This window comes from Mirounga leonina, unplaced genomic scaffold, assembly GCF_011800145.1.
Source record: "Mirounga leonina isolate KUSES-001 unplaced genomic scaffold, KU_Mleo_1.0 Mir_115, whole genome shotgun sequence".
NCBI lineage: Eukaryota > Metazoa > Chordata > Mammalia > Carnivora > Phocidae > Mirounga > Mirounga leonina.
In genome coordinates this window covers 14,665,796-14,692,165 of record NW_023270268.1, presented here as the reverse complement: position 1 = coordinate 14,692,165, position 26,370 = coordinate 14,665,796, and the positions used below count along the sequence as shown (strand labels likewise).

Below are 26,370 nucleotides of genomic sequence, written 5' to 3'. Positions count from 1 at the left end.
ATATACACCCCAATGTTCATAGCAGCAATGTCCGCAATAGCCAAACTGTGGAAAGAGCCGAGATGCCCTTCAACAGACGAATGGATAAAGAAGATGTGGTCCATATATACAATGGAATATTACTCAGCCATTAGGAAGGATGAATACCCAACTTTTACATCAACATGGATGGGACTGGAGGAGATTATGCTAAGTGAAATAAGTCAAGCAGAGAAAGTCAATTATCATATGGTTTCACTTATTTGTGGAACATAAGGAATAGCATGGAGGACATTAGGAGAAGGAAGGGAAAAATGGGCTGGGGGAATTGGAGGGAGAGATGAACCATGAGAGACTATGGACCTGAGAAACAAACAGGGTTTTAGAGGGGAGGGGGGAGGGAGGATTGGTTAGCCAGGTGATGGGTATTAAAGAGGGCACGTACTGCATGGAGCACTGGGTGTTATACGAAAACAATGGATCGTGGATCACCACATCAAAAACCAATGATGTATTGTATAGTGACTAACATAACATAATAAAATTTAAAAAAAATAAAAAATAAGACTAGGAAAAGAATACATATGTCTGTATGCATATATACATATATATATGTATGTATTTCTGGTATATATAGGCACATATATATACAAGTATTTATATTTATTCCTGAACCTACTTGGGAATGTTCTGTGAATCTATATTGTTCCTCAGTGAATCTCAAGAACCACTATATAGCAGATTATCTCACCATAAATACCTATTTTCTATGTTTACTGGAATTACCTAAAGAAAATATTTATGAAAATGTGTATTTTTATTATGTTGCATTTTGTGTGTGTATGTATGTGTGTGAAACATATAAGTGTGTTTATGAGTTTGTGGTGCTAAAGAAGCCAGACAGATCTTCAGCAAAATTATGATGTTAGACTCCCCTGTCCCTTTAAATAGTTTCTCTCTTTGGTGGTGGTTGATTTTTTCCCTGCTGTGACAGCTGGAGCCCTCTTCTTTTTCTCTCCTCTCAAAATCTGATTTCAGTTCCATCACACTAAATGACCAATATATTGGTTGTATAAAAATTGTTTTCAGAAGGATGTCAGTCTAAATAATAGACCAACCTAAAATGTCAGACTGGGACTTCTTTAAAAAACAACCACCACCACAGCATGTAACAGTTGTCTATCCTAATAGGAAAAGAGCTTAGATATTCAAATTACTTAGTAAAACATATGTTAAAGTCTAAGTTAATAAAAAGTTCATCTGGTATCCTGTGATTTTTCTGATATTCCATTGGGACTATTTTAAACTGCTTGGCTTCCTCCTCTGCCCTCTACCCCCAGCTTTGCAAGGAATACTCAGTTCCTGTTTTGGTAATTCCCAATATTTCAAGCCAAGTAATGGAACCACACTGTAATTGGACTCTCAAATTTCCTTATTCTTTCTATCTAATTTCTCCCCTAGTACTCATTTAATTTTCAGTATTATCTCTCAGATATAATACATAATCTCTCAGATCCTTTAAAGGATCAGACTAAACAGAACTAGAACTTTTTTTTTTTTTGTCAGCTTAGCTAGTTCACACTTTCCAGTAGTGTGGGGAGTAGACATAAGTTATTTTGATCTTAAAATCCTGCTGCGTTAGAGTAAGCAAAATTCCTATTTATGTATACCACAGGAAACTTAGAGTAAACAATAAATTAATAAGATTTTGAAAGCAATATTTCCTTCAGGTGTCCAATAATTGGAGTAAACTATCTAATCCAGAGTTGACTATATGAAGATTATATGATCCTATGTTAAAGATGAGAGATGAGAAGAGAGGAAGCCAAGAAGTGTGGATGCACATGGGTGTGATGTGACTATCTTCTAGTGAGCATCAAAGGAACGGGAATGTTCTTACTGTCTAGATTACTGGTTGCTGTTGCAGAAACCCAATTTAAGGAAGACAAGATATTCTTGTGATTAACTTTCTACTGAATTGCTTTAAGTGAAAACAGTCTGCCCAACAGAGAAGAGCAATAGCTTTGGTGTGATAGTAAATAGAACGATGCATCAGGGCAATGCATGGTTAGAGTCAGCGAGCTACATGGCAAGTCTGAATGTATAAATAGCAGCAATTAACATAAATCACCAGGCAGAGTACCTTAGAATAGGCAGTAGTGTTGATCCTCAAACATTCAGTAGAGATGCATTTCAAAGGAAAATTATTTTATATATTTTTAGATTATGAAATCTATGAATTATATCCTCATGTTTCTAAAGGCATATTATGTAAGAAATAACTTAAAGTAATGGTCAATATTTGAAGTCACTTCAATGAATTTATGAAGCTCAGTAAAGCAGGCTAAGTACCTATGATTTTGGTTTTTCAGATCTTTAATATATGCTCAACATTGTGTCTAAAAGATACATTTTCTAAATTATAAGTACTTATTTTGCAGTTAACTTTAATATTGATGTAACCAAAATGATAATTTCGGATTGTAGATGCTACCATTGTACCTACAGGACTGTAGTGAGACTCTACCATCCCCCAAATAGGTCACATTAAAAAGCACTTGATTGAATTACTTTAGTTTTAAAATTAGGTATTATTTTTTACATAGTATTTAAAGTACTTGAAGTTAGACACATTTTTTTCCCTAAGGAAAAATATACTTACTAATATGGAATAAATCAGTGGCCCATGAAATATTTTACAGATCTGATTTCTGTACAAAAACTGAAGTTCTGTGTTATCTTAGAAGTAATATCACCATATCATAATGCCCAGTAGTCCTCATCTTTATATATTTTTCTTTTACTCTTCTAGGGTTAATCACATAATTCAGGATTAAAATACAGGAGCTTTCTTTTTTTTTTTTTCAGGAGCTTTCATTTTCATCTCCAGTTTTCTGACTGGCTCTTACCAATGCCACCCTGAACAAAAAGATCTCTATTTATAATAATAAATATTTACTGAGCTTCTATTATTTACGACTCTTCTAGGCTTAGATGTGAACAAAACAAACAAAATTCAAATGCCCTCATGAGTCTTAAATTAGTAGGTTAAGACCCATAGTAAACAAACAAATAATAATAAAAAGATAAGGTATGTTAGTTGTCAAGGAGTACTGTGGGGGGAAATTAAGGAAAAGCAATAGGTGGGGGGGGGGGGGCGAGTAAGGGAGTAAGGTGCCAAGAGGGAGCAGGAAAGTACCACTTGCCTATCTATTCTAATATTCAAAGTCCCTTCGCTAGGAAATTCTTGTCCCCAGCCAACCAAACACCAGCAGTTGGTTGATAATATTTCTTGTTTTGATTGTATTTTCTCTTTTCATTTATTCCAAAAAGTAGTCAGGCCCCTTGTGTTCCCATGTGTCAGGGGAGTTTTCTGTTGTGGAGATCAAAAGCAGAGCTTGCCTGTCCTCTGGACCCGAGTTCCTCGAGGGTGGGAAGGGTGGACTGGGGACAGAGAAGTCAGTGCCTCTGAGAGGGACAGGCAGGAGTGCTGAGCAGCTGAGCAGGGAAGAGATCCTTTCAGACTTGGAAGAGGACAAAAGTCTGTCAGTGTCCTGACAAGTGGCAGTCCCTCAGAGAAGAATAGCACCGTGTGGTGCACCCGGGGAGGTTGAACTCATGCCAATAAGTTCCCAACTTCCAAAAAATTTCTTTTGTCTAGGCGTGGCCATGAAGCTTTAGACCGCCTGACTTCAAGGGACTGGAACAGAGATGTTGCTATTCATGTAACCACTCTGGGTTGTAGAGTAATGATCTGTCTTCACTCTTCGGCCATCGTTAATTTCTGTCCAATTTATATGAACCTAGGGAAAGTAAGGGGTGGGCCCTCAAATGACTGAGATCAAATTTCTTATCCTTGTTGGATGCGGGCTGTTACATTGTATTTTATTTAGCAGAAATCAGTAATGGGACACTACTTACACATTCAAGTTTGAGGCATAAGATTTATCCTGCTACAACTTCAGGTTATTGTTATCTTGATTAACTCTGAGGTGGAGAAGCAATCTTAAAATACAAAGCAACAAAAGATACGAATTTCTAATGGATTGCAGATTTCGTTCCTCTGGCCTTACTGGGTGGACCAACACATATATATTATTTTCCTTGACTTTGCCACTCCATGTTAGTATGTGGTGATAGCACAAATGTTATTCAATAAAATGGGACATTCAATTTCTTCCTCAAATCCTGGGAAATGTAAAAATGATATTAAGTCCTTTGCAGTCAGCCAATGCGCAATTGAAACAAGATCATATAGGACAGTAGTTTACAAACTTTTCAGTTTTGGACACAGCTAGGAATTTTCTCAGACATAGGGTATTATCTTCCCTGTCTAACCATCTATTAGTAGTCTCAAACCTCATCTTTACTCCAAATATTTACATGCTTATTCATCTACCAAGAATACATCTATCAAGAATCATCTTATTTACATTCATAAATTCACACAAATTTTTAGACTGTGTGTCTTCCTTCTCTTTCTATGATGACTTACTTTTCTCTTTCTATGATGATTACTTATTTCCCCTCCACCCTAAATGTAATAAACTGATTGAGAAAACTCAAGTTGCCAGAGTATTATAAACATAATGAAGGGCATGGTCTTCCTTCTTGGGATCATAGAATTTACTGGAATTTGAAGATGTCCAGTCCTTTCTATGATTTCATGTGAAACCATTGATCTTTATCCTTGACTTTATAAGCTTGTAGCACCTTGGAAGTTTGCTAAAGAGCTGCCTTTAAAATTTTCTTCTTAAGTATATTTGAAAACTTGTCTGTGTTTTGTTTTGTTTTGGGGTGGGAGATAATTTGAAAGTTCTAACATTATTAGATATACCCAGGTTTTACTGAAAGGCATGTCTTTAAGACTGTAAAAAATGAAGACAAAAATAATTAAATGTTGCAAAGGAGGGGCCAAAACTGACTTGGCAGCCCTTAGCCCAATTTATGCAAGGATATAAAAGGTTTGAGGTTGAACATACAGAAATTTCTTTGGAGAAAATAATGATATTCTGTGGCATTTTCCCTACACCTCCACACTCTCCATCTTGGGAAAAGGAAAGATGCTGATTTTCCTGTATGAGGGATTTTTTGAGAGCTTGATGTTGTACTCTGAAGCCTGAGCAACATAGCATACTGACATCCAGCTTTCCTCTGAAGAACCTACAGAGCGAGAGTATCTGGTTATCAGGTCTGGCGGGAGTGAAAAGAGCTAAAGGCACTGAGAATGGCCAGCATTCCCATGGTTTGGGGAGCAATGATGTAGGCAACCTGGGAAAAAGAATCGGGGGTCATTTTAGAAGGGTCCCCACCCAAGATGGCTTTCTGCTCCTTTGCAATCTAGGCAGAACAATGCAGAAAATTGGTAATGGGGTGGGAGATTGCAAGCAACCAGTTGAAAGAAAGACCTCCTCTGTCAAAGGGAGCTGTTCCTAATTGGTAGAAAACATTCTCCAAAAACCCACAAGGCACTCCATAATAAAAAACACTTTAAAATGAGAAAGCACCAACCCCAAATTGTTGTGGTAGCAGCCAAAAACATTTTTTTTTGCAATTTCTTTTCCGTTCTCCACACCGAATCTTTTCAATCCCAGAGAACCCTGAAGATGTGGGGAGAGAGAGAAAAGCACATAGAGGAAAAGGAGGACCGCTTGAGCCTGAAGTATGCTCCTAGCTTGTGAAGGAGAGTAGCTCTAACTTAAGATGGAGTTTAGAATTTATCTCTTAATGTGCGAGTAGACATTTTAGTTTTTGAATTTCAGGGGACTAAATAACTCTGGGACATTTTATTATCTGAAAGTTACAAGGAAAGTCACAAGAGCTGCAGTAGGTTTCAGTCAAGGGTTAAGAAACCTCCAGATTCCAGTTGATAGAGTGAGTTTGAATGGCAGTTATTTTCTGCTTGAGTTTGAATCTTATTTTCAATACCATTTGGTTTTGAACAATTCCTTGTTAAATCTAAACTTAATTATCTTACTTGACTTTTGGCCGAAATGGTCAATGTAAATGTTTTCATGCCTTTAAGAGATAATTTTTGTTAAAAAAAAAAAAAGGTTTTATTTCTTAAAAAAAGCGGGGTGGGGGGACAATAGTTTTTGCCTTAGTTTGGGTTTATTCAAGACAGCATTGTATCCTTTGCTGAATTTTGTCCAAAATGTAAACCTTCAAGTTGAACATTTATCTCATTAAATACTATAGTATTTTTAAATTGAACCTAATCACAATGTTATTACTATAATTCATTCAAGTATGATGTTCATTCATCCTTCACAAACTTTGCCCTAGTAATTACTATATGCCTTTCCTTGGCATATTCCAGTTGAAACATGATAATGTCTTAAACAGCTTAGTTTATGAAGATGATAACAAATAAACATTTTTTTGGTAGCTTCTGCAGAAGATTTCTATTTAAGTAACTGTGAATCACTTTAGCATGTCTTGAAAAGTACACAAACTCATTCAACTGAAAAGTTGAATGTTTTAATTAGAGTTTTATTTTAATTAGAGAAGACATTGGTTGTTCAGGTAGGAAATTTGGGTTTTTAAAAGTATATAAGGTTACTATTATTATGTAATTGTCCTGGTAGAATTGCTAATGCAGTTAGCCAAAGAAAGAAGCAAAAGTACACATAAAGGAAAGAAAAAGAGCAAAATTACTTTTATTAGTAGATGATTGTTTACCTGGAAAAACCATGGAACTCAAATCAAAAAACTATTATAAACAATAAGAAAATTCAGTTATATGGCAGTTATAAAATTACTATAGAGAGGTAACCAGTGTGAAAATATGAAGGGATAAAAGTTCCCATTTATAATAGCAACAAAACATATATAATACACTGGAAAAAGCTTAAGAAGCATGTGTAAAAGCTATATGAATAAAACTTGGCTACTAAGAGGCAGAAAATAAAACCTAAGTAAATGGAAAGATACAATCCTCTTCTTGGTTTAGAAAATTTAATGTGGAACAATGTCAATTCTCCCTAAATTAATTTTAAAGCAATCTCAATTTTTAAAAAGGACTTAAGATGAGTGCTAAAATGCACAGGAAAATTAAATATAGAAGAGGGAGTTAGACCTATAAAATATAAAATTACAATAAAGTTCCAGTAGTTAAAGCAGTTCGGTTAAAAAAAAAAAGCCGGGGGGGGGGGGCGCCTGGGTGGCTCAGTTGTTAAGTGTCTGCCTTTGGCTCAGGTCATGATCCCAGGGTCCTGGGATCAAGCCCCGCATCGGGCTCCCTGCTCCAAGGGAAGCCTGCTTCTCCCTCTCCCACTCCCCCTACTTGTGTTCCCTCTCTCGCTGTGTCTCTCTCTCTCAAATAAATAAATAAAAAATCTTTAAAAAAAAAAGCAGTTCGGTACTAATAGTGATTCAACAGATAAAGATAACAATATAAACTCCAAAAACAGACTCCAGAGTACTTGGAAATATAGTTAGTGGTGAAGGTTATATTCAAATAATTAAAGTTGTATTATTTAATAAATTCTATGGGCACAAATAGCTAGCTACTTGGGAAAAAAAATAAAGTAGAAGCTATATGTCATACCTTGCATCCAAATTAGTGCTAGAAGGATGAAAGATTTAAATAAACAAAAATGACAATACAAATATCTAAAAGATAAACTGTCAACAGGAGAAGATATTTGCAATAAATGTAGCAAAGTATTACTTTTTTAATTTATAAAATTCTCTTATAAACCATTAAGAAAAAGACCAATATAATATGAACACAGGACTTGAACAATCATTCCATAGAAAAGAAAAATGCTTTTTAAAAATGTGAAAAATTGATGAATGAGTTGCGGGATCTAATGTACAGCATGGAGACTAAAGTTAATATTACTGTATTATAGACTTGCAAAAAAAGTAGATTTTAGATGTTCCCACTACATACACGCACACAAAAGTTATATGAGTTTATAGCGGTAGTAACTAACCCTATTTTGGTAATGACATGTATCCAATTATTATGTTGTGCTCTTAAATTTACATAGTTATATGTCAATATCTCAAAGCTGGAAAAATATTAAAAATTTCTCATAATTACTAAATTTAAGAAATGAAAATGATAATAAAAAAGAAATACCATATTTCCCTTAAAATATTGACAAAGATCTAAAAGTTTGGTAACAGAAGTGTTTTCCAGGATGTGAGGAAACATACTGTTTATGGCATTGTAAATTGTGACCACCTCATTCAAGAGTGAATTCACAATAACTTCCAAAATTTAAAATATACATACTTCAAACCTTGAAATTCAACATCTAGGAATTTATTCCTCAGTACACTTTCACATGGACAAAGTGACATATGGACAAATTTTTTTATTACAACATTGTTTCAAATTGCATAGTATTAAAAATAACCTAAATGTTCATTATTAGAGCATTTGTCAAATAAATAATGGTACATATATAGCACATGTGTGGATATATGTACATCTATTTCCTCATTCCTTTAGTTATCTCATCCAATTTTTTGGCTTTAAATACTATGTGTGTGGATGATTCCTAAATTTTATCTGCAGTTCCATTCTCTCTTCTGAATTCCCTTACCACAGTCCTCCTCAGTATCCCCACTTGGATGTCACAATAGACATCTCATACTCAACATATCTAAACTCTTGATCTTCCCCCACAAGTCTCACTTCCTTGACAGCCTTCTTCTCTATAGACAGCAAATTTTATCCTTCTACTAGCTCAGTCCAAAAGCCTTAAGAGTCATCCTCTCTTTCTCTCACAACCAGTTTTCAGTTGAGCAAAAATTCCTTTTGCTCTACCTTCATATTATGTACAGAATCCTACCACTTTTTACCACAGTGGCTGCTGCTATCCTGGTCGACACCACCATAATTTCTTGCCTAGATTATTGCAGTAGCTAGTCGTTTTATATCTGCATGCCCCTGTATAGTCTATTCTGGTCAAAACAATCAATGATTGTTTTAAAACATTGAATCAAATCAAATGTTATTCTTGCTCAGACCTGTGGAATGGCTCCCATTTTACTCAGAATAAAAGACAAATTCCCTACAATGGCCTGAAAGGACCTCCATGATCTGGCCCCTGTTAATTTTGTGACCTCATTCCCTATCACTTGCCTTCTTCATTCAGCCTCAGCCAGCTTGGCTTCTTCAAACATCTTAAATACACTTGTATTCTCCCATCTTAGAGTATTTTCTTCTCTGCTTGGAGTACTCTTTCTTGGGATAGCTATGTGGCTAACTCCCTGGCCTCTATCAGGTTTTTGCTCAAATGTCACCTTTTCATGAGAGTTACCCTGACTACTTTATAGCCTTAAATTTTCTTTATTACATAGAACTTATAACCTCTTATAACATATTGTAGGCTTTATTGATTTATTATGCTTATTATCGATTGTCTGTTACACTGCCTAGAATCAATGTAAGCTTTTTTTCTTCAATGATAGATCCCAAGGGTTTAGAATATGTTGAATCAATCAATAAATGAAGCAATCTGCAAGACAAATTGAAAAACCCAGAAGTATATATAACTATTCACAACACTCTATAAAATGTGCTATATTTATATAAATGATATAAATGTTTGTAGATGCATAACCATCTCTGAAAGACTATAAAAGAAACTGGTAATAATGGGTACCTGTGGGAGAAACAATACCAGAGATGGGTAGGGAGGCACAGTCTACACTTTAGGATATGCACCTATCATTTCTTTAGTTGAAAAATACAATGCATAGCTGAGCCTAATTCCAGAATTCAAAATTCTTTATAAAGTCTTAATTTTTTTCTTTGAAGATGTTTAATTGTATCACCACTAGATGGCACATACTTACTGATAAATTCTCAAAGAATCCCAGACACAGATTTTTTTAAAAAGTGTTTTAGTTCCCCAAACTCACCAAAGTTTACTTTAGCTGTCTACAGTATTGGTTTTTCTGAAGAAACTTCTATTGGTTTTTCTGAAGAAACTTCCTTAACTTCAATTGTTTAGTGCCATATCAGTTTCTAGGCTATTTTTTACTAATTTCTTATTTAGCATCATTATAACATTTAAGTGGTAAGAATTATCTTAAATCTGCGGATACTAGCTTAGATATTCTTATAGTTTCTCACGTTTTTTGAATTGTATCTACCTATCTTTTCATCTTTTTCTATGAAATTAATGAATAAAATTTAAATACTCTGTGCACAAAAGTAGATTTAAAAAAAATAGATTTTTGTTTGATTATATTGTTTGACTGCTTTTATATCAAATAAATCAGTGTCCAGAACAACATGCAATTTAACAACCACTTTCTGAATGCTTACATGATACACAATGAGATTAGGCAAATGGGTACTGTGGAGGACACAAAGATGAAATACTATTTATTGCCTCTATCTTCAGGACCTTTCATTTTATGGTGGGGTGGGGGCAGTTATGAATACAAATAATTATAATACAAGTCAGAATGTAGTAAATGATTAAAAGAAAATATTAAGTGTAATGGGAACACATAGCTTATATTAATTTGGGGATTCCAAGAATAAGGTGGAGTTTGAAAAGAGCTTTAAATATATAGACAGTTTCGGGGTGCCTGGGTGGCTAAGTCATTAAGTGTGTGCCTTCGGCTCAGGTTATGATCCCAGGGTCCTGGGATCGAGCCCCGCATCGGGCTCCCTGCTCCGCGGGAAGCCTGCTTCTCCCTCTCCCACCCCCCCCTGCTTGTGTTCCCTCTCTCACTGTGTTTCTGTCAAATAAATAAAATATTTAAATAAAATAAAAATAAAAATAAATAAATATATAGACAGTTTCATTCTCTGAATGAACTGAATATAGGTGTTACATAGATTTACATTTCTATATAAAGAGTGAATTCTATATCTGAGATAAAGATATGATCATTATATGCAAGTGGTAAATACAGGATTATAGAATAAAAACCTATATTCTTTTTTTTTAAAGATTTTATTTATTTGACAGAGAGAGACACAGCGAGAGAGAGAACACAAGCAGGGGGGGTGGGAGAGGGAGAAGCAGGCTCCCCGCAGAGCAGGGAGCCCGATGCGGGACTCGATCCCAGGACCCTGGGATCATGACCTGAGCTGAAGGCAGTCGCTTAACCAACTGAGCCACCCAGGTGCCCAAAAACCTGTATTCTTTTTGATGGTAAAATTTCCAGGAAGAAAATGGTGGTATGCATTTTATAAACTGTAACATTTAAAAGCATTATAAAAAACTTTTTAGGCAAATTCTGGGTGCCTGGTTCACTCAGTCAGTAGAGCATGCAGCTCTTGATCTTGGGGTTGTAAGTTCAAGCCCCAGCCAGATTGGGTATAGAGATTACTTAAAAATAAAATCTTTTAATTTTAGGCAAATTCTAAGATAACATTGGAAAAATTATTGAGCCAGTTGTCATTTTTAACATAGAGATTCTTTTACTCTTGTTTTTCTTTTCAAAATATTTTTAAAATTAATTTATATGTAGAAAAAGTACTGAATTCAAGTAGAATAACATTTATTGAGTGCATACTATGCCAGAAAACTGCTATCTATTATTTCATTTAATACTCATGAAACTTTATGACGTATATACTGTTATCCACATTTTACAGATGAAGAAATTGGGGTAAAAGTTTAAGGGACTTGTATGAATATGTCACCTGCCTGTCATAACACCAAAACTGGATGTGAATAGAATTAATTTTCTTACAGTAAGAAATTTGGCTTTTCACTTTTTACCACTTCACTATCATTGCTCTTAATAGAGAATCAAATTATTCTAACAAGATATATTAATACTGACTTGTTACTTTGGTGGACTTTTTTAAGTTTTTAAAGTGTGAGATGAATCATATTAAAATATTATCTAAGTGAATCAAGAATCTGACCCTTTGACTTTTAATGTACAAGATTTCCCCAACTTTGGTATACTCTAAAATAATAAAATAATAATCATATACCAAAGTCTAATATATGGTATAATGCTTAAGTCAGATTAATTCCAGCTCAACAGCTAAATCAAGTAGATATTAAAACAAAATTATATATTTAGAAATGAGTCTTATTATTTTTCTGTGTTTCTTTAGCCAGAAAAATGTAAGAAAAAAAAGAAATGGTATAAAAGTGCACTACAAGAAGCCTACTTCCTCTATGGATATTCTCATGAGCAAAGACTGGAAATATGCCGCCTATCCAAACAGGGTATATGAACTTTATTATTCTTTACCACCCCAAAATGAGGATTTATTCAGATGCATGCTTTCCAAAATACATTTGCACATTTAAAAAAAAATCTCTTTTTCCCTTCATAAGAATATAATATATCGTTGTCCCCTGAAAAAATTTTTATATGGATTAATAGTATGTATTTTCCCCTTTGAAACTGTTTTAGTGACTAAACATACATTCTATTTAAATGCTTCTATCATCTTCTTTACCTTTAGACTATCTACGTTAAGTTCTCTTGTGTATTTCAAAGTATATATTTCAAAATTAGAAGCTGTGGCCTTAAAATATATTTCTGGGGTGAAACTTTCACTTGCATATGCTGCATTCTTTCAGAACAAAGTATTTTTCAAAATGTTTTATTTTTAAAGAAATTCAAGGCAGAGATAAAAACAATCTTCAACTTTTTTAATGAGGTGAAAAAATATGGTAAGATTTCAGGTCATTTTCAAAGAAAGTGCTCTTGAATCATAAATATTATGGTTTATAGATAGCTTTTTAAATGAATTCATCATAGGGATTATAGTAGGTAGGACACATTTTTAATTCTGAATAAGGTTGTCACATAAAAATAATGATTTTCGGGGTGCCTGGTGGCTCAGTCGTTAAGTGTCTGCCTTTGGCTCAGGTCATGATCCCAGGGTCCTGGGATTGAGCCCTGCATTGGGCTCCCTGCTCGGCAGGAAGCCTGCTTCTCCCTCTGCCTCTGCTACTCCCCTTACTTGTTCTCTCTCTGTGTCAAATAAATAAATAAAATCTTTAAAAAAATGGTTTTCAATAAACTTAAATATGTTCTTAGTGATAATAATTATCATCTTAATTACTAAAATGATCATCTTAAGTTTCAAAATAGATTATGGGAGGATCTGGCCTTTTAGTGCTGACTGAATTTTAAGAGTGACATCTTTTTCTTCATGGAATATAATATATATATATTTTTAAAACCTAGATGTGAAAATATTTTATTTGAGAAAAATTTAAATATTAACCCAGCTACCTAAGTTTAGATTTTAAAGGAAATAAGTAGATTTTAAAAGAGTGGAAAAGAATGACAAGCACATTACTCTGGTTTACTTTGAGACTGGGAAAAGAGACATTTATTACCGTAAATGTGATTTTATTCCTTGGGCTGAAAATATAATGTCTCTGTTTATTATCAGTAAAGGTTGAAGTCACTGTATTGTCACAAATACAATTTTATTCTTGTCACGGAGTGTATGTTTTTCTTGTGTAACCAAAATAAACTTTGAAGTATTTCGGGTTTTTTAGTGTTTTTAATATTCGTGTCTTGAAATAATATACTCAGTTATTTTTTAAAGTTATATTATAGCCATTTCACATTAGCAGTAGACACACTCTTTCAATAAATATGGAACTATGTCTCTGTCGTATGTGCTGCGTATTTATGTCTGTGTCCTTTGGCATTCTTGCTTGTCCAGAGACTATGGAGAGGGGTTTTTTCTCATTGGTTTTGCAGTAGACCATTTTCTTGTTGAAAGCCTGCTGACTTTTGCATGCAGAATTTGATGTAATTCAGTCTGATTATAGAGAGTCCTATGCCTAAAGAGATTCTTGTCCCCAAAGGAGCCAGAATGGAGGGGTACAAAGACACAGGAATTCAGTCTTTGCCATAATAGGCTCACTCACTTCATACTTACTCTTTACTATCTCCAAAATAGGCACTGTAATCCTTCCTTAGCTTCCAGGGTGAATTCTAGTACATATTCAGCTTCTTACTGTGTTCAAAAGTAACTTTGAGAGGTTATTAGCCATTATTCAGATATTTTACAAAAGGTGAGTAGCTTAGAGGCAAACAACTTATTTCATCCCAGCAACTTTGAGGATTTCTTTAACCCAAAATGTCTTCTTCCAACCCAGAAATAAAGACTAGTAATTTCTTGGCCTAAATTCTTCCTACCCTACAGAAATTGGCACACTATTACGTTTGATGCAGCTCTTTCATTGTTGAAATCTGCAAGGTCAGTAAATGATATGTAAAAAATACAGACCCATTTCATATGGTAAGGGTATGTTTACTTTTATGAGAAACTGCCAAACTATCTTCCAAAGTAGCTGCATCATTTTTTCATTCCCACCAGAAATGAATGACAGTTCCTATTGCTCCACATACTTGTCAACATTTGGTGTTGTCAGTATTCTGGATTTGGGCCATTCTATTAGGTCTGCAGTGGTACCTCACTGATGTTTTCATTTGCAGTTCTCTAATGAAGTATGATGATGAACATCCTTTCATATGCTTATTTGCCATCTATAAATCTTCTTTGGAGAGGTGTCTGTTCACTGCCTGCTTTTTAATTCAATTGTTTATTTTCTTATTGTTGAGTTTTAAGAGTTCTTTGTATCTTTATAGCAGCATTACCAACAATAGCCAAACTATGGAAAGAGCCCAAATGTGCATCTACTAATGAATGACTAAAGAAGATGTGGTGTATATCTACAAGGGACTATTACTCAGCCATCAAAAAGAATGAAATCCTGTTATTTGCAGCGATGTGGATGGAACTAGAGCATGTTATGCTAAGCAAAATAAGTCAGTCAGAGAAAGACAACTATCATATGATCTCAATCATATGTGGAATTTAAGAAACAATACAGATGAATATATGGGAGGGGGGAAAATGAGAGAGGGAGGGAAACAAACCATAAGAGACTCTTAACGATAGAGAACAAACTGAGGGTTGATAGAGGGAGGTGGGTGGGAGATGGGCAGATGGGTGATGGGGATTAATGAGGGCACCTGTTATGATGAGCACTGGGTGTTGTACATAAATGATGAATCACTGAATTCTACTCCTGATATCAATATTGCACTGTATGTTAACTAACTAGAATTTAAATAAAATCTGGAAAAAAAAAAAAAGAGAGAGAAGCAAAAAAAAAAAAAAAGAGTTCTTTGTATATTTCAGATAACAGTCCTTTGTCATTTATTTTGTAAATACCTTTTCCCACTCTGGATTATCTTCTCATTCACTTGATAATATTCTTTGCAGAGTGGAAATTTTAATTTTAATGAAGTCCAGCTTATTATTTCTTTCATGGATCTTGCTTTTGATGCTATATCTAACGTCATCTGCATACCCTAGGTCATCTACATTTTCTCCTATGTTACCCTCTAGGAATTTTATAGTTTTACATTTTTCATTTAGATATGTGATTTTGAGTTAATTTTTGTGAAACGTGCAAGGTCTATATCTAGATCCATTTTTGTGACATGTAGATATCTATTTGTTCAACACCATTTGTTGAAAAACCATCTTTTCTCCATTATATTGTCTTTGTTCTTTTGTAAAATATCAGTTGACTATATTTATTGGGTCTGTTTCTGAGCTCTCTATTCTGTTCCACTGATCTGGTTTTTTTCATTCTTTTCCCAATATTACACTGCCATGATTGTTGTAGCTTTAGAATAAGTATTAAAGTCAGGTAGGGCCAAGTCCTCTGACTTTGTCCTTCAATATTGTGTTGGCTATTCTGCATCTTTGCCTCGTCATATGATCTTTAGATTGAGTTTGTTGATATCCACAAAATAACTTGTTGGGATTTTCATTGAGATTGCACTGAATCTATAGATCAAGTGGGGAAGAACTGACATCTTGACAATACTGAATCTTCTCATCCATAAATATGGAAAATACCCAGATTTGTTTAGGTCTTTGATTTTGTTCATCAGAGTTTTGTAGTTTTCTTCATATAATCTTGCCCATATTTTGTTAAATTTTCCTGAAGTATTTCACTTTGGGGGTACTAGTGTAAATGGTAATGTGTCTTTAATTTCAAATCCTACTTTTTCATTGCTGGTAAATAGGAAACTGATTGACTTTTGTGTGTTAACCTTGTGCTCTGCAACCTTGCTATAATCACTTATTTGTTCCAGGAGTATTTTTTTAATTCTTTTTTGGATTTTCTACATAGATAATCATGTCATCATAGTTTTGTTTCTTCTCAATCTATACCTTTCATTTCCTTTCTTTTTTTTTCTTATTGCATTAGCTAGGAGTTTCAGTACAAAATTAAAGAGTGGTGAGGTGGGAACATCTTTGACTTATTCCTAGTCTTAGTGGGAAAGCTTTGAGTTTCTCATCATTAAGTATGATGTTAGCTGTAGGATTTTTGTAGATTCTCCTTATCAAATTGAGGAAATTTCCCTCTATTCCTAGTTTGCTGAGAGTTTTTATCATGAATGGGTGTTAGATTTTGTCAAGTGCTTTATGTGCATCTATTGATCTGATCATGTGACTTTTTTAACCTGTTGATGTGACAGATTACATTAATTGATTTTGAATATTGAATCAGCCTTGTATACCTCAGATAAACCTCACTTGTTTATGGTATATAATTCTTTTTATACATTGTTGGATTTAATTTGTAATATTTTATTGAGGATTTTTGCATCTATATTCATGAGAGAAATCGGTCTGTAGTTTTCTTGTACTTTTTGTGGTTTTGGTATACTGGCTTGGGTGAATGAATTAGGAAGTATTCCCTCTGCTTCTATCTTCTGGAAGAGTTTATAGAGAATTGGTATAGTTTGTTCCTTAAATGTTTGATAAAAATCACCAATGAACCTATCTGGGCTTCATGCTTTCTGTTTTGGAAGGTTATTATACTGATTCAATTTTATAAAAAGATATAAATTGTTTATTCTTGTGTGACTTTTGGCAGATTGTGTCTTTTAAGGAATTGGTCCATTTCATCTAGGGTATCAGATTTGTGGGCATAGTTATTCACAGCATTTCTTATTATCCTTTTAATATCTTGGGATCTGTAATGATGCCCTCTCTTTCATTTTTGATAGTTTTCTCTCTTTTTTCCTCAGACTGGCTAGAGTCTTCTTGATTTTATTGATCTTTTTAAAGAAACAGTTTTTGGTTTTATTTCCTCTATTAATTTCCTGTTTTTTATTTTAATGATTTCTGCTCTAATTTTTATTTCTTGTGTTTACTTCATATTTAACTTGCTTTTCCTTTTCTAGTTTCCTAAGATGGAAACTTAGCTTATTGATTTTAGGTCTTTGTTCTTTCATGATATTTGCATTTATAAATTCCCCTCTAAGTACTGCTTTCACTGTGTCTTACAAATTTTGATAAATTGTATTTTCATTTTCATTTAGTTCAAAATATTTTAAATTTTCTCTTAAGATTTCTTCTTTGACCTATATGCTATTTTGGAATGCGTTGTTTAATCTCCAAGTATTTGGGGGTTTTCTAGTTATCTCAGTTTTTCAATTCTAGTTTAATTCTACTGTGGTCTGAGAGCAAACTATTATATGATATCTATTTTTAAAAATGAGTTAGGGTATATTTTATGGCCCAGAACATAGTCTATCTTGGTAAATGTTCCAAGTGAGCATGAGAAGAATGTATATTCTGCTGTTGCTGGATGAAGTAGTCTATAGATGTAGATTATATTCAGTTGATTCATGGTGTTGAGTTCAACTACAGTAGTTTCCTTTTATCTGCACTTTTGCTTTCCATGGCTTCAGTTATTCGTGGTCAGCCATGGTCTGGAAGCAGATGATCCTCCTTTGATGGATTGTTGGAAGGTCAATAGTAGTCTAATTCTATGTCACAATGCTCGTGTCATTTGCCTCACTTCATCTCATCATGTAGGCATTTTATGTCACATCTTAACAAGAAGGATGAGTATAGTACAATAAGATATTTTGAGAGAGTAAGGGACCACATTCACATAACTTTTGTTACAGTATATTGTTATAATTGTTCTTTTCATTAGTTATTGTTAATCTCTGCCTAATTTGTAAATTAAACTTTATCATAACTATGTATGTATAGGAAAAACAGTACATATAGGGGTTTATTACTATCCATGGTTTCAGGCATCCACTGGGGGTCTTGGAACATATCCCCCACAGATACAGGGGAACTACTTCATGTCATTAGTGATTTTCTGCTTGCTGGACCTGTTCATTTCTGCTGAAGTTTCCAATTATAATAGTGAGTTCATCTATTTCTCCTTGAGTTCTGTCAATTTTTGTGTTACATGCCTTGACACTGTGTTGTTAGACACATTCGTATTAATAATCATTATGTCTTCCTGGAGTAATGATGACTTTGTTATTAGGTAATGCTCCTCTTTATCCCTGATAACTTTCCTTGCTCTGAAGCCAGCTCTGTCTGAAATTAATGTAGCTACTCCTAATACAAAGATTCTTGTTGGTCTGTTCATTAAGAAATCAAATGACAAAGCAGAAAATGCAGAAATTGTATATCTTAGTAAGATGTAACTTAATATTTGACAATAACTTCATATTTAACACACCTATTAAAATGATTCTTTATGTGAAAAAAAAGAAATTAATGTAGCTACTCCTATTAAAATAGCTTTATTTTGATTGGTGTTAACATGGTATATCCTTCTGTATCTTTTTACTTTTAACCTCTATGTGTCTTTATATATATATATTTTTTAAGATTTTATTTATTCATTGAGACACAGAGATACAGAGAGAGAGCATGAGCAGGTGGAGACGGACAGGGAGAAGCAAGGTCCCCGCTGAGCCAGGGGCCCGATGTGGGATTCAATCCCAGGACCCTGGGATCATGACCTGAGCCGAAGGCAGATGCCCAACCATCTGAGCCACCCAGATGCCCCTATGTATCTTTATATTTTAAACTGAGTTTTATTTTGGTTTTTTTAGACAGCATATAATCACTCCACTCTGACAGTCTTTGTTTTTTAATTGGTATATTTAGACCATTGAAATTTAAAGTGGTTATTGATAGAGTTGGATTAATAGCTACCATATGTGTTACTGTTTTCTATCTGTTTTCCTTTTTCTTTGTTCCTTTTTCTTTCACTTTTTCTGCCTTTTGTGTTTTTGTTTGTTTGTTTGTTTAGAGGCGGAGAGAGAGACAGGGGTGGAGAGGCAGAGGGAGAGGGAAAGAGAGAATCTTAAGCATGGAGCCTGATATCACAACCCAGGGATCATGACCTGAGCCAAAATCAGGAGTCATATACTTAACCGACTGAGCCACCTAGTCACCTCACCTTTTTGTGGGTTTTTTCCTCCACCTTTTTGGTTTTAATTGAGTATTTTATATGATTTTATTTCCTCTCTTAGCATATCAATTATGCTTTCTTTTTAACTTTTTTTAGGGAATAAAAGTTTTAGGAAAATGGTTTTCCTAAATTGAACATATTGTTGCTATTATTATTTTGAACAAATTGTTTTCAGTTAAAGAATAAGACAATTTAAAGTTTATATTTTACCTTCACTTAGCCATTCTCTGATGCTCTTCCTTTCTTTATGTCAATCCAAGTTTCTGCTCTACATCATTTTCCTTCTCTTTTAATATTTCTTGCAGTGTAAGTCTACTGGTAACAAATCAATTTCTCCAATTCTCTCAAGTATATAACCGTTTATTTTTGAAGGACAGAATTGTAATTTGGTGTTTTTTCTCTTACCACTAATTATTTCACTCCACTCTCCTCTTGCTTGCATGGTTTCTGAGCGGAATTGAATGAAATTCTTGTCTTTGCTCCTTTATTGATAAGGCACCTCCTACCACCAGGCTTCTTTCAACAATTTTACTTTATCTTTGATTTTCTATCTTTAGCTTTTATCCTGCTTATTGTTCTCTGGGCTTCCTCGATCTTGATTTGGTGTCTGACATTGATTTGGGGGAATGTCTCAGTCATTATTGCTTCAAATATCTCTCTGTTCCTTTGTCTATTTCTTCTCCTTCTTGTATTTCCATTACACATATATTATCCTTTTGTGGATTTCCCATAGATCTTGAATATTCTGGTTTTTTTTCCAGTCTTTTTTTCTCTTTGCTTTTCAGTTTTAGAAGTTTCTATTAATACATCATCAAGCACACAGATTCTTTCCTCAGCTGTGTCCAGTCTACTGATGAAACTATCAAAGGTATTTTTCATTTCTGTTACAGCATTTTTAAACTCCAGCATTTCTTTTTTTATTATTATTTCTTAGAATTTCTATCTCTCTGGGGCACCTGGGTGGCTCAGTCAGTTAAGCGTCTGCCTTTGGCTTGGGTCATGGTCTCAGGGTCCTGAAATAGAGCCCCACATTGGGCTCCCTGTTCAATGGGGAGGTTGCTTCTCCCTCTCTTTCCACCTCTGCTCCCACCCCACTTGTGCTCAAGCTCGCTCTCTCTCTCAAATAAATAAAATCTTTAAAAAAAAAATTTCCATCTCTCTGCTTCCAGTACCCATTTGTTCCTGAATGTTGCCTACTTTTAACACTAGAGCCTTAGTATATTCAACATAGTTGTTTTAAATTCACAGTCTGATCATCCAACATCTCTGACATATATAGGTCTGTTTTTGATGCTTACTCTGTCACTTCAAATTGTTTTTGCCTTTTAGTATGCCTCGTAATTTTTTGCAGAAAGGCAAACATGATGTACCAGGTAGAAGGAACTGTGGTAAATAGGCCTTTAGTAGTGTAGTGGTAAGGCATGTGGGGCTAGGGAGGGCAGTCTCTAGCTCTATGCTTAGGTCTCAGTCCTGGGCTTTGAGCTGCACAAGTGCTTCTCATTCTTTTTAGATTTGTTCCCTTCCCGCTAATTGGTTAGGCTCTAAAAAAACCACAATAGGTGAGGCTCTGGTAAAATAGTTTATCTTGAGGGCAAACTGCTAAGAACTGAATGCCCTGGCATATTTCAAAATGGTTACTTTTTTTTTCCTCCACTGAGGAAGCACAAAGGTATTTTTCTCCAGTCTTCACTGTGAGAACCTGATAGAGCTCGTGTAGGTAAACTCAACAAAAGTGTGCTTGCCTCCTGCATGACTGGGTCCCCCTAGAATTTCTCTCTCTCAGCTTGTTCACACTGAGGCTCCAGCAATTCGTCAATTACAGTTCAGGTGTTCCTACCCCAGCGCTAGTTCCTGTGAAGGTTTCTGCTCCATTAAGTTGTGATTCTTTGTATTCACCTGTCTCTCCAAATTTGGGGGCAGTGGTTTGCCCTGTGACCTCACTTCTCTAAGGGATCTAAGAAGAGTTATTGATTTTCAATTTGTTCAGCTTTTTATTTGTTGTGAGGATGGAATGTGACTTCTAAGCTCTTTACATGCCAGATAGGAAACTGGACCTATCCTCTACCTTTTTAAGAAAATGCTTTCTTTCAGCTGTCATTTCTAAAGAAGCATAGACTGACAGATTTTCTGAGGCCATAAATGGACGGGCTTTAAAAATATATGTCTTAAAAAAAAAAGAAGCCATTGATTTATGTTAATATTTGTACTCCTCTCTAAAATGCTTATAAATAAAAAATTTTTAACATCTGTTATGAGTCATGAGGCATAACCACCTCTATTGACTTGGAACATTTTCATTTTCTACCTGCCACTCCTCTTTCGCACTTTAAAACTATGATGTGGATATAGCCCAGAAGTGGAGTAAAGGCCCTTTTAATTATCCAAATCTACATTTCCTGTTAACTGCTTTTCACTCTGTGTGAGGGTCCCTACATGCAGAGATTTCTGAAGGGAGGAAATTAAACTTTTCTCACTAGGGAAAATTCAGCTCTTAGAAAGTGTTTAATGTTGAAGTTGAACATGGATTTACTGTTATTAATAGAAAAATTGCTAATGATTGTAATGTTTCTCAGCATTACATCAGACTTTCTCCCTTTGGCAAATCCCTTTGAAAATCAGAGTCGTTGTTGATACTCCCCAAAACACTTCTATGTTGCACCAGGTTGTGCAACTTTTCAACATAAAAAGTTCCTTGAACAGCAGTTTGGCTATTTCTGTTCGCAATTGTCTCCCTACTGGAAATTTTACATAAGAATGATGTATATGTTGAGGAGAATTTGTATTCTTTTTTTATTAACTCTCAGTATATGATCAGGGTCCATTGGATCCAGTTTTAGTTTTTGAGTTTCCTTTTTGTGCAGTTTTAACTATGGGTACAGGTTGATATTTCATCATGGCTTTTATTGTTATTAGCGATTTTCAAAAGAGAAAAGAGAAAAAAATTTTAGATACAATAGAATTTATTCTATCTTGTAATTATCATCAGGGCCCTTTTAGAAATTTGAAATAATTATGGAATTTCAATAATCTTTGCTCTTTTATCATTACTTATCAGTTTATTTCCAACTATGTTAAAAAGACTAAAACAAATTATTTAAATGGGAGAATGATAGAATCACTTAACAAGATGATACAGTAGTAAAATGTGTCATCACTAAACTATTTTCACTAGTATTCCAAAGATTAGCTCTCTCTCTCTGTCTCTCTCTCTCACGCGCAAACACACATACACACATCCCTAGAATGTCTTTATTAGCTAAAATGAAAGAGAACATTGTTGATAATCTATTAGCTACCAGACATTGTTTTAGGAACTTTATATAAATTCTATTATTTGAATCTCATAATATACCAATAAGATAATAATTAATTACTCCTGGTTTATCAATAAAGAAACTAAAGGCCTGAGAACATATACAGTGTTTTATACCTTACACTGTCTAGCATAGTAACTTATACCATGTAAATATTATATGTATTTTAACCAATAAATTATATTAGTTTGTTCAAGTAAAATGTATATTTCAGATCCATATAAGATTTTGAATAAAATACATGTACATTTTTAATTATTAAAAAAATATTGAGCACCTACTTTATATAAAACATGGTCCCTGTCTTTAAGGCACATTCTAGTTTTGCAGAGTGCTTAGACATATATAGAACTAACCATAATACAAGGAGGAAAGTTCTGTGTCCTGGGATGCTGTGGTTTTGCAACAGAGATGGTTATTTCTCCTAGGTGGAGGAATCATCTGTGATGGTGAGTGGTCTTGTAAATTCATCAGTGGGAAGAAAAAGGGTATTCCAGAGGAAGGGATTATTCCAAGCACACAGCTGAACATAGGAAAGAGGGCAATTTATATGTGGCCAGCTAATTATAAGTATAAATATAATAACCTGCTTCTCTGGATTTCTGTGTTTTATGCCAATAATTTGTTTCTTACTGCAAAGTTTGCTTTTAGATAGCAAGCATTTATATACTCTTATATTCATGGATATTTATTCTTTTTGTTAGTTTTACATGTTCATTGTGAATTATAGTCCTATATTGATAAATTTAATTTCTTTTTTCTTTTTTAAAAAATTTTATTTATTTATTTGACAGAGAGAGAGACAGAGAGATAAGGAATACAAGCAGGGGGAGTGGGAGAGGGAGAGGGAGAAGCAGGCTTCCCATGGAGCAGGGAGCCCAATGCGGGGCTCGATCCCAGGACCCTGGGATCATGACCTGAGCCGAAGGAAGACGCTTAACGACTGAGCCACCCAGGCGCCCCGATAAATTTAATTTCTATGTGTTCTTCTTTAACATTAAATGTAATCCTAAAACCTTAATACTAATGTCCATAGCTCTATTCGTTTTTCATTACCATAATATTAAGGTTAATAAAACAAATGTATGAGTAAATATTTATGTACAATTCATGTAATTGGGATTCAACATTGAACCCATAAAAATCCAATTATTAATTGTTATTGCCAGTAATTTTTACTAATTCACACACAGGTTTGCATATATCAAAATAAAATCTTAAAATAATTTTCTGTATTCTATTTGGTTGTAGTCCTCTTTTTTGTTGAGTGTTACATAGGGATCCCACATGGAGGCAGCAGACATAAAGATTAGAGACTTGCCATCAGATGGGTCTGGCCCCACTGCATGGCCTCAGGCATGGTACTTAGCCTCAACTTTCTTGGCTGTGAAATGGTGATGGACTACATACTTTGCAAGATTATCATGAAGTTTAAATAAGATATTGTCTATGTAAAGTCTTTATCCCATGTCTGGCATGGAGTGGATGTTCAAGTAGAGATCGCTGGGATTTCATTCCAGATCCCATATACTTGAGAGTACATAAGCTTACCAGAACCTAGAATAAGATACTCTAGATTCTAACTCGAGAACATCTACCTAATTAGATTTAAGGGAGGAGGTTTGTCAAATAAGTATATGAATCCCTAATACTATTACTTTGGATTATTTTGTTCTACTCTGGGAAGTTGAGTTTGTTAGCATTTTGATCAAAGAACCATTAAAAACACATATTACAGTATGAGAAAAGTAGAAAATTCTAATTGTATAACGTTGCACTTATTTAAACAGGAGTGTAGGCATTTTTTTGAAACAGCCATACTTCATTATCTTACAGATAAATCCAAGGCAGATGGCAAAGTTGCTGTGGTAGCCAAGAAAAGGGTAAGATCATGTTTCATTATATAAAATATGCAGACTTCAAATTCCATTTGATTAAAGCTATTTTTAAAAGAAAATTGAATTAATATTTAAAAGCAAAATGACATATAATGAGTTTTTTCTTCTAAATGTTGGTTGAGTATGTGTTTCCGTTCTCAGGTTGACACTAGAAATTTAGTATTTATGACTACTTATATCAGTGTTATAGAATTATTAGAAATTAGAACAGTAGAAAAATTTAAAGTTAACAAGTTAGCAATTGCTTTTATTTACATTGTATTTCACGTACAAAACTCTCATATACTAAAATATTTTTTGTGTACCATGTTATTGGAATGTGTGCAATCTCGTGGAAAATTTAAATAATTAAAATCCACAGCTTAATATGGACTTTACCTTGAAGTTGAGAATAAGATCAGCCATTTATATCAATCTAAACCTAGATTTTTTTAAATAAAATTTGTAAAGTCAATAGCATTTTAAAAGAATTTTAAAAATTTAACACGTCATTCTGTGTATTGTATGCAGGGAGATGTTTAACTATTTATTGTCAAAACTATGATTGGGATAGGATGAATCTTGACATTCTCCTCAAGTGACAGTATTCTTAACAGGACAGTACTTAAAAAGAGAAAGACCCAATGCTTAAATTAAATTCTTTTAGACAAATAATATATTGATGTCATAAGAAAAAGAATTGTGATTGAAAGGAGAGCCTATCCCTCTAGTATTTCCTGTGTTGAATGGTGGGGTTGGTGCAGGGTGGGCCCAGGGAAGGTTGAATGTAACCTGGCAGAACAGAAAAAATGTTGGTCACAAACCTACAGATGGACAGGCAACAAGGTAAGCATCATTTTTGTATTCTGATTATGTATATATCATGAGTCCTTTTATTTTTGTATTATTTATTTATTTTTATCATGAGTCCTTTTAAAATCTGATTTTGTTTTACCCTTTTGCTTTTTGACTCGTAAAAGTAATCTGTACTTTTCACTGGCTAAATAATGTTGTTGCACCTTTGCAGAGAGGAATTCCATATCATAGAAGACAAGGTTGCCTCTTAAAAGGAAAGGAAATAGTACTTATGTGTATGTCTGACCATTTAGACAGGAACGTGTGGGCTAGTGCACGATTGTTAATGTGGGTGGAATTGTTTATTTTAGTCTCTGCTAAAGGACATTTAGAATCAAAAAAGATAAAGATAATAACTAACATTTCTATATATTGTTTTATTTTTACCAGTGATTCTCAATGGATATGGTACTACTGTCTCTAGGACAGTGCTATTTAAAGTGTGGTCCGTGGACCAGAGCTAATCTGTGAACTATTTATTATTGGTCTGCAATGAGATAAGAGCAAAAAATGACAGGAACCATTTAGAAACTTGTATAGTAATTCAACAGAGTCATTTTTGTCTGTTGAGTGTAATGATAAAATGGAACTTATATTTTGTATTTATTTTCTATTTCACTTTTTTCCTAGTAACTTATTTTTAATTGTATAGAAGTATAGATCTTGGGCATACTGGGGGAAGAACTGATCCTTTAACACAGATAATTTGAGAGACACTTCCCTATGTGTCTTGGAATGTGTTAGGAATTTGTAGAAGTGTCTTGGGCTACAGGGGTTTGGGGAAATACAGGGCTTTTTGTTGAGCAAAGGTAAGGAAACTAGCTATCTTGCAATGCATGGAACAAACTGTATCACAAAAAGTCATGCATTTGGCATGACTTTTGAATGTGCTGCTAGACTCAACAAACTATAAATATACAGTTGACCCTTGAACAACACAGGGTTGGAGCACTGACTGCTGCAGTCAAAAGCCCATGTATAACATTTGACTCCCCGACAACTTAACTACTAATAACCTATTGTCAACTGAAAGCCGTAATAAAAACATAAACAATTAACACATATTTTGTATGTTATATGTATTATATACTGTATTCTTACAATAAAGTAAGC

General features: G+C 34.2%; 1 protein-coding gene across 1 annotated transcript in view; it reads left to right on the top strand.

The window, feature by feature from the left end:
• Positions 1-26,370, top strand: part of ZCWPW2 (zinc finger CW-type and PWWP domain containing 2) — a 135,652-nt gene that overhangs the window by 75,449 nt on the left and 33,833 nt on the right. The window contains exons 4-5 of the mRNA XM_034993411.1: positions 12,032-12,146; positions 24,362-24,408. Coding sequence (XP_034849302.1) covers positions 12,032-12,146; positions 24,362-24,408 — 162 coding nt within the window. The remainder of the gene's footprint in view (positions 1-12,031; positions 12,147-24,361; positions 24,409-26,370) is intronic.